General features: G+C 40.0%; 1 protein-coding gene across 1 annotated transcript in view; it reads right to left on the minus strand.

Annotated features, from left to right (window-relative positions):
* dchs2 (dachsous cadherin-related 2) overlaps positions 1-12,841 on the minus strand; it is a 32,902-nt gene that overhangs the window by 13,366 nt on the left and 6,695 nt on the right. Inside the window, exons 5-11 of the mRNA XM_069689766.1 lie at positions 9,497-10,525; positions 9,208-9,395; positions 8,244-8,343; positions 7,949-8,106; positions 5,879-6,719; positions 5,056-5,295; positions 210-344 (exon numbers count right to left, since the gene is read on the minus strand). Coding sequence (XP_069545867.1) covers positions 210-344; positions 5,056-5,295; positions 5,879-6,719; positions 7,949-8,106; positions 8,244-8,343; positions 9,208-9,395; positions 9,497-10,525 — 2,691 coding nt within the window. The remainder of the gene's footprint in view (positions 1-209; positions 345-5,055; positions 5,296-5,878; positions 6,720-7,948; positions 8,107-8,243; positions 8,344-9,207; positions 9,396-9,496; positions 10,526-12,841) is intronic.

Below are 12,841 nucleotides of genomic sequence, written 5' to 3' on the forward strand. Positions count from 1 at the left end.
CTCTAAAACACACTGTTAGCTCACTGTAGCTTGACTTCAACTCTGATTCAAATTAGAAACAATAGACAACCTTTGACCTAAAGTGACAAACATTGAAACCAACAAATTTTGACAAGTGTGTGTCAGAGGAGTAATGCTCTTCAGACTTCCCTGTCACTCGGGTGTGGGTGTGTGTGTGTGTGTGTGTGTGTGTGTTCATGTGTCCATACCTCTGAGAGTAAAATTATGCTGCTGTTCTCGGTCCAGGTAGGAGGTGGTGGTGATCAGGCCGGTGTACGGGTTGATGCTGAAGAGCTCGTAGCCGGGGCCCGCCAGCAGACTGTACCACACCACGGCATTCTCCTCTGACGGACGGACACAGGAAGTAAATGGAAACACTGTTACAGACCTCACAGTCAACACACGGGCAGAAAAAAAGGAAAATTAAGGCCCCATTATCATTAATGTCATTACGAGGATGGTGCCCAGCCTATCATCTTACTAGACAGAAACAACAGCTAAGATGATCACATCAGATCGTACTGTATGATCTCACGTTTTTTTTATTTATTTTGATTTTATACACTTTATTAATCCCCGAGGGGAAATTTCTTCACTACAGCAGGGGGGCTCTCAGGGGGGAGATGCTGCAGCAGGCTGCCACTAGCGCGGCGCCAGGTAACCTGACCTGAGATGCATGTTTTTGGATGTTGAGATCATTTCTAAAACAGAAATGCTCCTACTGTGACGGTGCTCTCTTTCTCTCTTCGCTGCCAAAACAAAAACAAAGCAATCTCAGCATGACACCTACATAAATAATATGTTGAATGGGTACAGGTGAGAAATAATCTGCCTTGGTGTTTGTGTCAGTCAGTCAGTTTAGCACCTCATCAGGTGAGTTCATGTTTAAGGCTGCCTCTGTGTCAGACAGCATTTATCTGAGGGTCTAATTGAAAACAGAACCATGTTGGGGGAAGGACCGGCAGGATGCAGTGTGTCACCTTTAAAACCGACAGAGGAGCAGAAACCTCGTCTGGCCCAGGTGCTTACTGGTCCTTCTACTGACAGTCACACATTGACTGACAGAAACCAGTTCACCTCGATGGTACACTCAAATTCACTGTTGACCAATAGCTGCAGCACAACGACACATGATTTATATCATCTCAGCATCAGAAGGCCTTCACAGAAACTGTCTGGAGCACCAGTAAAAAGTATGACTCCCTCGTTATAATAAATGGTTACAGGGATACGAGAGCTCTTAGTGTTTGGTGTGAAAAACCAATGTGGCCTTTAATATTGAAAAGTAAAAAATTTTTTTTTAAAAAAAGGAAGAAATATCGGAGAACTGTGGTCATAAAAGTTTACTTGAGTTGACGATCATCACTGTATATTATAGGTTTCTGTGAAAACTGTCAGCAGATTGTTTGGTGAGGTCGTTAATGTGATGTGCTTCACTTTTTTCTGGACGCAAGTCAGAAAATATGGATTTTTTTTTTTTTTTTATGCTTTGAGTAAACCAACCCTTTATGCTGTTGTATGTTGTGGTAGTAAAATCATTGCTGGCTGTTCTAGAATTGAATGACTCCTGATTCATTACAAAAGGTGTTTTAAAAAGGGTGTTGAGGGAACATTTATGAATGCCAAAATGATTCACAAAGAGAAGATCGTTTGTGCCAACAGCTGTGAAACATTTGAATCACATGTGATATTTGCTTGTTTTTAAAATATGGGTTGTAGTTTTAAATTTTAAAAGTTAAATAACAAATATATTGTACTGTTTTTAAGTGTATCTCTTGATTATCGGTCTATGTTTTTATTTATTATCAATTCATTGATTGTATTTACATTGCTTTAAATTAGTTGCTTTACATTGTGTGTCAGATATGTGTCTTTCATAACTTGAAGTTATCTGTCTGACTTATGTCTTTTTTGTTGTGTGATCCTGTGTATAGGCAACTAAATTAATTTCTGCTCTGGGTTTCAACATTCATTTTACTTCATCTTACTGTGTGACACATAAGATCATGTTGTACGTATATTTCTTCACATTTTCTGCCACAATAAATTGATCATCACATAAACAGCAAATTCTGTAATATCTGAAGATAACTTAAGAAACAATTTGAGATTTAACAGAATTTCAGGAAAAAATAAAAGGCCCCATACAATAGTGTACATGGTAAATCTGGCATGGTGATCAAATCTTATGGTTTGACAACTCTCCACATAATGAAACTATCTTCTTGTGACCCAAAGGACTGCACAGTTTATTAAAAAAAAAAAAAAAAAAAAATCCCTCCAAGCATTTTAACACTTGCTCAACAAAGTGAATTCAGGATGTGCAGAGTAACACAACGGTTAGCTGTCACACTCGCTGATATTGCGTATCGTCTCTGACTGACTCCGACACAGAAACTGGATACAGAAACCATCAGAGGCCTAAAACAATGGTCATCTTTGGTGAGAGTTTGTGAGAAAAAAAATAAAAGCAGCACAAATGATAATGAAATAAGACTGGTGGGAGAGCGGTTGAAGCTGCCAGACGAGGCGCTTCGAGGAGACAGATGAAAACATGGCGCCTATTGGCACAGATGGCTTGGATTATGGAAATCACCAAGAGAGAGGACCTTTCAAATCTCCCAGAGGAGCTGTGTGCTTGCTGTTCTTGGACAATTCTCACCCCCCAAGAATGTTAGTTCACATCAAAAACCCCTCCTGTACGGATCCTCCGGCCGCATGCCCTCCACCTCCGCTATTTAAAAAGACTCCTACTGTCAACATGACGAGACCAGACGGGATTCAAGAGGCCCTGAGCACAACGTGTTAAAATAAACAGGAGTGATGTGCAGATTTGTGAATATGATTCGGGGTCAGATGAATGAGATTTGGTGAACAGAGCACGAGAAAAAGACACAAACTGAACAACATATGAGGAAAAGGGCGTGGGTTGGTTTCAATTAAAGTGCTAATGGAGTAAAAAAACACTGACGATAACCTTGATGCTAAGCAGTGCTGAAGTTCAACCAAAACACAGCAGGGGCTCACGCTGCCATGCTGCTCCACTGTATTTTGTCATGTGGTACTCATACTTGAACAATAATAAACATGGACTGTTACACTGCTGTTTACACAGGAGATTTCGGGGAATTTCCCCTTTTTATCACTTAATTTCTCTAGAAAGTAATCCATTCAATCCTACATAATTATTACAATTCTACTAGTTCACAGGCTTTGCTATTTGGTATTATTTTATTTACATGTGTCACTGTGTCTTTTTAAGCAGACCAGATCTCTGGTTTGAGGAAGTTATGCTTTAAGGAGACATGCAAGTGCTGCCATCTAGGCACCTTGGAGGGATACTGCCGTCTCTACATCAACAGAAAGACTATTTCAGGCTGAACATAAATGCTAAAAGATGAAAAGTGAAGCTCCATAGATTCCAGAGGGAAGATAATCAGAGGTTGTATTCACAAATATCCTGTAAATCCTCTTAGAGAGCTCATAACTGAGGCTACAGATTTCTAGAAAAGAGTCAGAGGACACCTCTTTGGAGCAACTCTGAGTGAGGAAGGGACAAAAACTTGTATTTTACTGAGGAGGTTTGGTTGACCCTGTTGCTTGGTATGACACATCATTTAAAAAGGTGTGATTTGTTGATCCAGAACAAAAACACTCTGTGATGCTAGACACAGAGCAGACAGTGCCATCCAGTGGAAATTAAATTAACTGCGTCCCAATACGAGTGAGAAAGTGCTGTTTTTCTTTGTGATCACTCTGCTGATGAAGGTTTTGACAGATCCGAATCATCACTGCTGCATTTTTCCAGCTGCAAAATATCTTAGTGCCGTGATCAACTTCATTTCTGGTGTTGACAAACATCATCCATGAACAATTGCATCCCACCTCTTTGTCTTTCCACCATTTTCTCCTCTTAAGAAATTCTTAAGCCTCTTAAAAGTCCTCCTTTCTGTTTCTTACAGTTATTTTCCTTTAGTTGCTCTCTTAAGACCTAAAGATCTAGGTAATTGTTGTGCACAGAAGCCCCTGGATTTTAGAGGAAAAGATTCCTTAGTTTTGTTTGTCATAATTTTCCATCAAGTTTCTTTCAGTGTCTGAAGTAAATTTGATCTATCCAGCTAAAAAAAACCCACACATTTATTTTAGAGGGCTCCATAAAAAGAGAGAAACAACAACAAAAATCATCAACACATGGGAAGTTTGTTTTGGATGAAAAGATATGCAACAGCTGCTTTTTCTACAAAGCATAATGTATAAAGAGGTCTCTGAGTTATGATTTGAAAATACAGGACTGATCAGATCTAATTTAGCAGCTTTCAATAGTCATTCAGATCATTCTTTATTAATTCAACTTGAAAAATAATCATTCTCCCTCAGACTTTATGGAAAAACGTACAGTATGAAAAAGGGAAAAATCACTGCATTATGGAAACCAGATATGTGGTTGCCCTTTAAAAGATATCGACCGAATGTGCTTCTTTTTTAGTTTAACTTGAAATCTAGTTTTTCCCCGCAGCTTTTAACTACATCTCAGCAGGTTTTTGCACAGTTGTCACAGAGTTAGTTCATTTGTCATCGCCGAACCTGAATATAAAACTTCTGCACCTGATCTTAGATCACATAATGACAGCTGACCAAACTGCATGACTACGTGCTGTTCTCTGATGTAGACCATGAGATGTGGTTGAAAGTCCCACTAAAAGCTAGTAAGTGAATCTTGAGTTAAAATCATTCTGTCAAATTGCTGTTCACAAAGGGGAAACTTTCTAACTCAAAATTTTGAATGAATTTTTTTCCCTGAAAGTTTCACACATGATTTGCAGAATGACAGATACAGATTCTTAAATGTTACGGTGTGGTTTTTTTTTTTGGTGTTTTTTTTTCAATAAAACCCAATTGGACCATCTTTGTGAAATAATCAATAACTACTGGTTACAGCCTTAGATTAAATATAAGGGTGTTAAGCAATTAACTGAACGTCTTTAACCCATTTCTTCCTTTGATCCAACACATAACCAAACCAAAAACAGGATGTTAATAGCTGAAAGTTGTTACCCGAATCCTTGTCAGTGGCAGAGACCCGGACCACAGGTTCCCCAGGGTCTCTGTTCTCTGCCACACTGGCGTTGTAGATGGCCTGACTGAAGACAGGTGCCTGGTCGTTCACATCGCCCACCTCTACTGTCAGAGTCTGGGTGGAGGAGAGCGGAGGGAGGCCGCGATCCACCGCACGGACGGTCAGACGGTGCAAACGCTGCGTCTCGTAGTCCAACGGAGACGAGAGAAACAAGAGGCCTAAAGGGGAGGGAAGAGTTTGAAAAAGATGGCCAGAAGAAGCAATAACAGCTCAATCCTGCATGAAGAAAGGACCTAAAAGGCTTTTGGAGTGATGCACAATGAAATGGAGGAAAATAAATAAAAATATGACTTCAGGTTTTTCCTCTCATTGTAAATCCCTCAGTAAATATGGATCAGTCAGGCTTCAAGTAAATACTGCCAGTGACTGAGACAAAAACTGTTTAAAATGCAAAGTAGTAAAGGATTTACTTTTTATCATTTATCATTACAAATGTTCCTTGAATGTATACATTTGCTTTACTGTTTCTTACAGGACATGTCATTTGTAAAATAGTTTTTTTTTTTTTTATATATAGTTTTTTATATAATTCATGTATCCTGTTTCTTTTGTTTTAGTATTTTTGGTGGTAATAATCTTTAATAAAATAATAATTAAAAAAAAAGGATTATATTAATCAGAACACCATCATAAAATATTTTTTTTGTCCAAAGATGATCCCTCGTTTAAAAGTAAAATCGTATTAAAAGTACAATAGTTCATTGTTAATTCATTATTTTGACATTGCATACACCACGATACCTGTTTTCTGCTCCAGTGTGAAGAAACCTTCGTTTCCAGCCATAATGGAGAAGGAGACGACCCCATTTTCACCCTGATCTCCATCTATGGCCACGAAATGATGCAGCAGACTCCCCACCTCTGCATCCTCCATCACCTGAACTGTGTCTGCAGACACAAACACTGGCCGGTTATCATTGACGTCCAGCAGGAAGATCTGAGCCGTCACCGCCGTCTGTTTACGCTCATCCTTCCTCTCCGCCTGGTCCGTGGCCGTCACAGTGAAGGCAAAGCTCCGGCTGCTTTCGCGGTCTAAAGGCACCGCGATAGTCAGGCTCCCCGTGTAAGGGTCGATCTGAAAAGGGAAACGTGACGGTGACCTCTTGACTTCAGGGTCAAAGGTCAGAGTGTAGCGGAGAGCACTGTTTGAGAAGGTGCCGTCAGCGTCTCTGGCGTGAAAAGCAAACGCCAGCGATCCAACTGGAGCGTCCTCCCTCAGACCGAGCATCACCAGTTTGTCAGGGAACCAGGGTGTGTGGTCGTTTACGTCCTCCACCATCACGCTGACCAGCACCGACACGTTCACACCAGGAGCACGGCCCGCATCCTCAGCACGAACCATGAGGAAGTACTGCACGGCTGACTCGTAGTCCAGAGGCTGGTTAATATATATGTCACCAGAGGAGCCGTCAATGCCAAAGTGAACGCTGCCATCTCCCTCAGTGATGGAATAGTGAAATATCCCTTTATCTGAAACACCGGCAGAGCCAATCACAGTCGCCGGCTCAGTGTCCTCCCTCACCGAAAAACGTCTCATAATGTGATGGTCGGTGCGGCTGGACAGATCCTCTAATGCATTGACCTGCAGATCAAAAGCATAGAGAGTTATACTCTTAGTTTGTTTTTGTTTTTACACAACATAAAACCAAAGAAGACATTTTTGAAAGTCACAGGAAAATGAAAACAGTAGAATATAAGGGATTATTAAAAAGGTGAGGTGGACATCTTGAAGAGATAAAAGATCGCTGTACTTGGAGGAAAAAACACAACACTCTTCAAGCATGAAACTTTCCGGACAGAAACACTGCACAACATGTCATCCAGTTGTCTGTATGAACCCTTTTTATAAACCCTTTTGAAAGAAATGTCTCCCCTGGGTGCCAAACTTAAAGCTACTTAAAGATTGGATCTTTCCTTATGCAAAATCACAACAACATGCTTAGGTTTTATTTTTGAACATTGGTAAAAATGTTTATTCTATACACACTACTGCAATTTCTATATGGTATGTACACAGATCTTGCAATAATTATTGTGTCGACTACTTCGCTTCTTCTGCCTGAGGTGTAAATATTAAATCTCAGGGCAAAGCAGCTGAGCCTGTGCAAACCCGACTAGATTACTGTGTGAATTTAAAGTTACAATGAAAGGATATAAGCGGTGGTAATAAACAGGGAAGCTCAGAAAAGAATGGGAGCTGAACTCCAGGTCTAATGACTTTAGTAAGAAGCTCCTTTCTTTATATGTGGAAGGTGCTGGATGACTTGCTGCATCAATATTCTTGTTATACTGCATGTTTACGGTCTATAATTTAGTAAATTTTCCTTTCTTGGTTTATTCTGTACACATGACATACATTATATTGTATGTCTGCACTGATGGAGCGATCGCTCCAGTGTTGCTCGTTCTGCATTTTTTTTTTTTCCTGTGAAGGTTTTAGTTTATTTTTTACTTATCCAAATCTAAGGTCAGATTCTGTAAAGCCCCTTGATGCTCATCTGTTAGTTGTGATGTCAGGCAATATAAATCAAATGATCTTACTAATGACTAATATTAAACTCTTAATTTAGCCTAAGAGCTTCTGCAGGGAGCTTCCAATAACTGAATGGTAATTCACTGAATGATGATTTAGAATATAATAAGAACTGTATACTCTGCAAAGGGAATTGCTAAGGTCTCACTGGTCTTACACTAAACTCAATTTCAAGTCAAGCCTCCAATTTAAATCTCAAAGAAATATGCCATCCATGTAGCAGGGATTTGCTTATAGAATAGGGTGAATTAAAGTAGTCAGTGGAGGACAGACTGTACCTGTACATTAATGACTGCAGTGCCCTCCTGAGGCGTGGCGCCGCTGTCCCTGGCAGTTATCTTCAGACTGTAGTATGGTTCAGTGTTTAGGGTGAAAAGTTCTGTCGTTCTGATGTCTCCACTTTGGCTGTCAATCTCAAAGTGTCCAAGGTCATCGTCTTCAAAACCAACGAGAAGGAGAAGTACAAGGTGGTGATACTTAGGGTCTCATTATTTAACGGGCGTATGGTACTAAATATGAATAATATAATGTATATTTCATACAGAAACCTCCAAACACACATGTACGACTCACTTGTGACCAGTGAATGAGTAACTGTTCCGTTCTCTCCTGCATCCAAATCTTTGGCAAACATGTTTGTCACCAAAGATCCTGTTGGTATACCGGCCCATATCTGCAATAAAAGAGTAATATGTACATAAATATAGTACATGTGACAAAATACCAACCAACACTAAAGATATATATCTATGTTTTTGTTTAATTAAGTCTTATTAAGTCCTTCCTTTATACATGTTTCTGTCTTTTCTAGTTGTTTTATGTCTTATCTACATCAGCATAGGCCCACAGACCAGAAACATGCCACCAGAAACCAACAGAAATCATCTCATCTGACAAGAGTGCAACACACATTGATCCTCTGGTGAAGCATCATGTGACAGATGAAGACGTCGAGGTAAAGAAGCTGAACTGTGCATCTGGAGTGTTGGTGCGAGTTGAAGGTAGCAGATAAGGAGAAATTATGTATCCCATATAATTGAAATTTCTTGATCAATAAACTGCACCAATAACTGAAAAACGGATGCAGAACAATAACATACATTGACCCATTTGCTCTTACAAAGAAGAAAAACCCACCCACTCGTCAGAAACTGTAATTTTTAAAATTTCTCAAAAAGTGTCAGAGGTTGTGTATTTTTTGGTAAAACACTTGGTAAACTGGTAATCCAATATTTATGATAATAATAATAATTTATGAAAAAAAATGTAAGTTCTAATTAATAGTTTAAATTCATTTTAGATGTTTATTCTCAACTCTGCTTAAGAAAAAAGGCAATTGTTTTACTTTTGATATTGGCAGTGGAGAAATAGACAGAAAATGTGGGGAGAAAAACTGAGTATGGTAAGATGGAGACAGAGAGTGTTCGTGTACTGTATGTTATACTACATGTTATACTGTATGTTAAAGTTACTGTATCACCTGTTTACCCGTATTAACCACTTGACCACTGGACGTTGAGATAGGAGTCATTCTTACCTGCACATTCAGCTCTTTGCTGGCAGGCAGGTGTGCAAACTGTGGAGCGTTGTCATTGATGTCAGTGATGAGGATGTGAACGGTGGCAGTGGCATTAAGACGAGGGTGACCCTGGTCTGTCACCATCACCTTCAGACTGTGCTGGCTGTGCTGCTCCCGGTCCAACGCCACCCAGTTGATGATTTCACCTGGAAGGGCAGAGGGGAGACAGAAGAAGGTGAGGACACACTGCTGCACAGTAAAACACAGGATAAAGTATAGATGGTGTGATTACCACGAATATTTTTACCTGTTTTAGAATTGATGCGGAAGAATTTCCCATCTGAGAGCAGGATGTAGGACAGCTGGCTGTTTTTGCCAGAGTCCTTATCGACGGCTTTGACTGTTCCCACCAGGCCCTGCGGTGACGACCCCTCTGACACAGTGAAGTAGTAAACCTCGCTGCTGAACACCGGGGCGTTGTCATTGATGTCCAGCACCAGCACTATCACCGTGGCTGCAGCCGTGGTGTTTGCCGGCGAGGCCTCCCTGGCTGTGGCCAGCACTCGAAAGCGATACCTGGACTCTGTCTCGTAGTCGAGGTTGTGGGAGAGATACAACCATCCAGTCTTTGGGTGAATCCGAAAAGGAGCAGGAGGGAACCCAGCTTCTGCCTCTAGCGAGTAAGTGAGGCCGGAGTTTGACATGCGAGCTCCACGGGTCCGGTGCGCCCTCACCTGAATGACCCGAGAGTCTTTCCGGTAGCCCTCACCGATCTCCACCTGGTAGACCAACGTCTCGAAGGCCAGGCTGTCCTCTGCAGCTGTCCGGTCTATGTTCACTGAGAGGGTCAGTGTGGAGCTCAGCGAAGGCTCACCTTCATCTTTAGCCACAATTTCTAGGCTGTAACTCTGCTGATGATCCACCTGTAAACTCTGATTTAATATAACCGTTCCAAGGTGGCGGTCAACAACAAACGGACAATTTCTGCTGCTTTTCAGGTAATACTGGACCCTCCCATTGGCTCCACTGTCATAGTCATGTGCATGCGCGATGAACAGCACTGTTCCTGGCAGAGTGTTTTGTGACACTGTGATGGTGTCACGACTTTTGGTGAAGACGGGGGCATTGTCATTGACGTCAGCTACGGTGATGTTGACCTGTGTAGTGCTGTACACGGGAGAGGCGTCGGTGTAGGACTGAAGAACCAGCAGGGCGTAGGGCTGAGACTCATGGTCCAGAGGTTTGACATTTAGGATCAGACCGGACTTCGGATGGACGGAGAACAAACTCAGAGGGTCTCCAGAAGAGATTCGGTAAGATACAGATTCCACAGAGTCTGTGAAGACACACAATTTTTCATAGAAACATTAAACACAAAACAATAAATAGCTCACAGAAATCACACATTTAAATATCTTACAGACTTTTAGTCGCTGTATTTAGACATGCGGAAAGTTTTAATTGCTTACATTTTGAGATATCTATCAGACTTCAATTGCCCAATGGTCCTTCCAGCAATATATAATACATTCAGAAAAATATCACATCAGCATCATCCTAGAAACAGCTGCTGTGCCCTCATTTCATATTACAGAAATAGTTGCAGTTAATATACAAGGAATCAACATGCTTTGGTGTTTTGTACTGGAAGGAAATTACACAATATGTGTGACAATGAGAGCCAATTAAACATCATGAAGAGAAAATCAACAATTCATCACTTTCTTTTTGTATCCGTCTCATAGTGTAGACCAACTTTGTGAGTTTACTTACAACACACAGACAACAATGTGTGTCTGATGTGTTTTTTCCACAAAGAAAATGAATGTATTACTTAATTATTATTATTAAGGACATCTACTCCTGCTCCCTCATTAAAAAAAATCCAGAGTCTATGAGGAATAGTTAATTCTGTGGTTTAATTGCTCGGCACAAGATGTCTCGTACTTCACTCTAAAGTTCAATTCCTGTTTGTACACCAAAAAGAACAGAAGGCAAAAGACATGTAACCACTAATGAGTAACTTATTTTAGTCCTTTATGGTGAGGTTTCATCATCCTCATTCAACCAAACACATTTTTTTCAACTACAGTTAATTCCACTTATAAAAAAAAAAGAAAAGGAAATATCGTTTTGAGTTCACATATTCTGTATCAAGGTTGATTAGTTTGTGAAGTCAATGAGTAACAGTCTCTTTCCTCCGTGTGCAGGCTCACTGATTATCGAACCTCTTTTAAACAGGTCAGTAGTCCGCATAATGTGTGCTATTTTTAATGTATAAACATTAGGTATAAATCAGATGGAGAAAAGTACTGTATACTGTTATATCTGCAGGAGAAAACATGAATACACACCACACACACACACACACACACACACACACACACACACACACACACACACACACACACACACACACACACACACACACACACACACACACACACACACACACTTGATAAACAACACAAAAGTAATTACAATACAGGTTAGAAGATCCCATTAATCCCCTCCAAGTATTTGCTGTGTTTGAACTGTAACTACAAACCACTGAAACAAGCAAAGAGCTTAAAGCAGCCCAATGCTCTTGTTTCCGCTAAAAATTGGGGCGTTAATCGGTTAATTAATTAGACAGCCTTAAATGACTGTCTCGTGTGGGCGAGTGGTTTAGAAACAAAAAGACTGTGAAGGGATAATCCTGGTAACTGTGGAGCTGGGGAACCCCCGTGAAGAGAGCAGACTTTAGTGTTCATTAGTTTACACAGGACACAAATCATAATTTATATATATATGTTATATGTTTGCACTTCCAATATTTACACTGTGCTCACTTTTTAACTCACATCTAAACAACAAAATAACATCAAATATACTTTATTTATTAATGGTAAAAAAAAATTAAAAAACACCTGTCTCTGTACAGTTATGATGGGACAATGTTGGACCTGTAAGAGTACAGACACAATGACTATTCAAACATGTAGTCAGTCTTTGACCTATCTGTCACATGTCCATGTGGCTAAAGAGGATTAAAGATTAAACTTCCTCTTTACTGCTCACCGCTTCATGTCTGGAAGGAGATTTGAGCAATGACAGTGATTGCTCAATTGTTTTTGTCAGACAAATCCTGCTTTAACACTGTGTTTGTACAACATCCGCAGGTTTGTTTGAAAGGACAAGGGAACAAAGTTAGTCCTAATATTAAGAAATCTAAATAAATAATCACAAAACATTTGCTTACCCGTTTCATATTAATCAGAAATATGGCTTTTTTTCCACATTAACTTTTGCTCAACTGCAGCTAATCCTAGCAAGCAATTTGCAAATTGTTAAACCATCTGACCTGCATTTCTTTGAAAAAATAGAGAACACCAAAGTTCGTATTTAAGAATCACACTAAAGAATAAATTGCCAACTTAAAATGTTTAAAAAGCAATTTTCAAGTGATCACAAGAAGGACAAGCTAATCAGAGAGTGTATTATAGACTCAATTACAACCGGTCACCTTTCCTGAAAAACAGCCAAATTTTATTGTAAACAAAAACACTCAGAATCGCTACTTCATCTGACTATTGTCTGGGGATGTATTGACCATTTTTTTTCTCCCATAATCACAAAACATAAACTCATGGTATGAGCAGATACGAAGTAC

This window comes from Brachyistius frenatus, unplaced genomic scaffold (assembly GCF_029030835.1).
Source record: "Brachyistius frenatus isolate BFR_SWC_R1_liver_20210118 unplaced genomic scaffold, ASM2903083v1 Contig_7, whole genome shotgun sequence".
NCBI lineage: Eukaryota > Metazoa > Chordata > Actinopteri > Embiotocidae > Brachyistius > Brachyistius frenatus.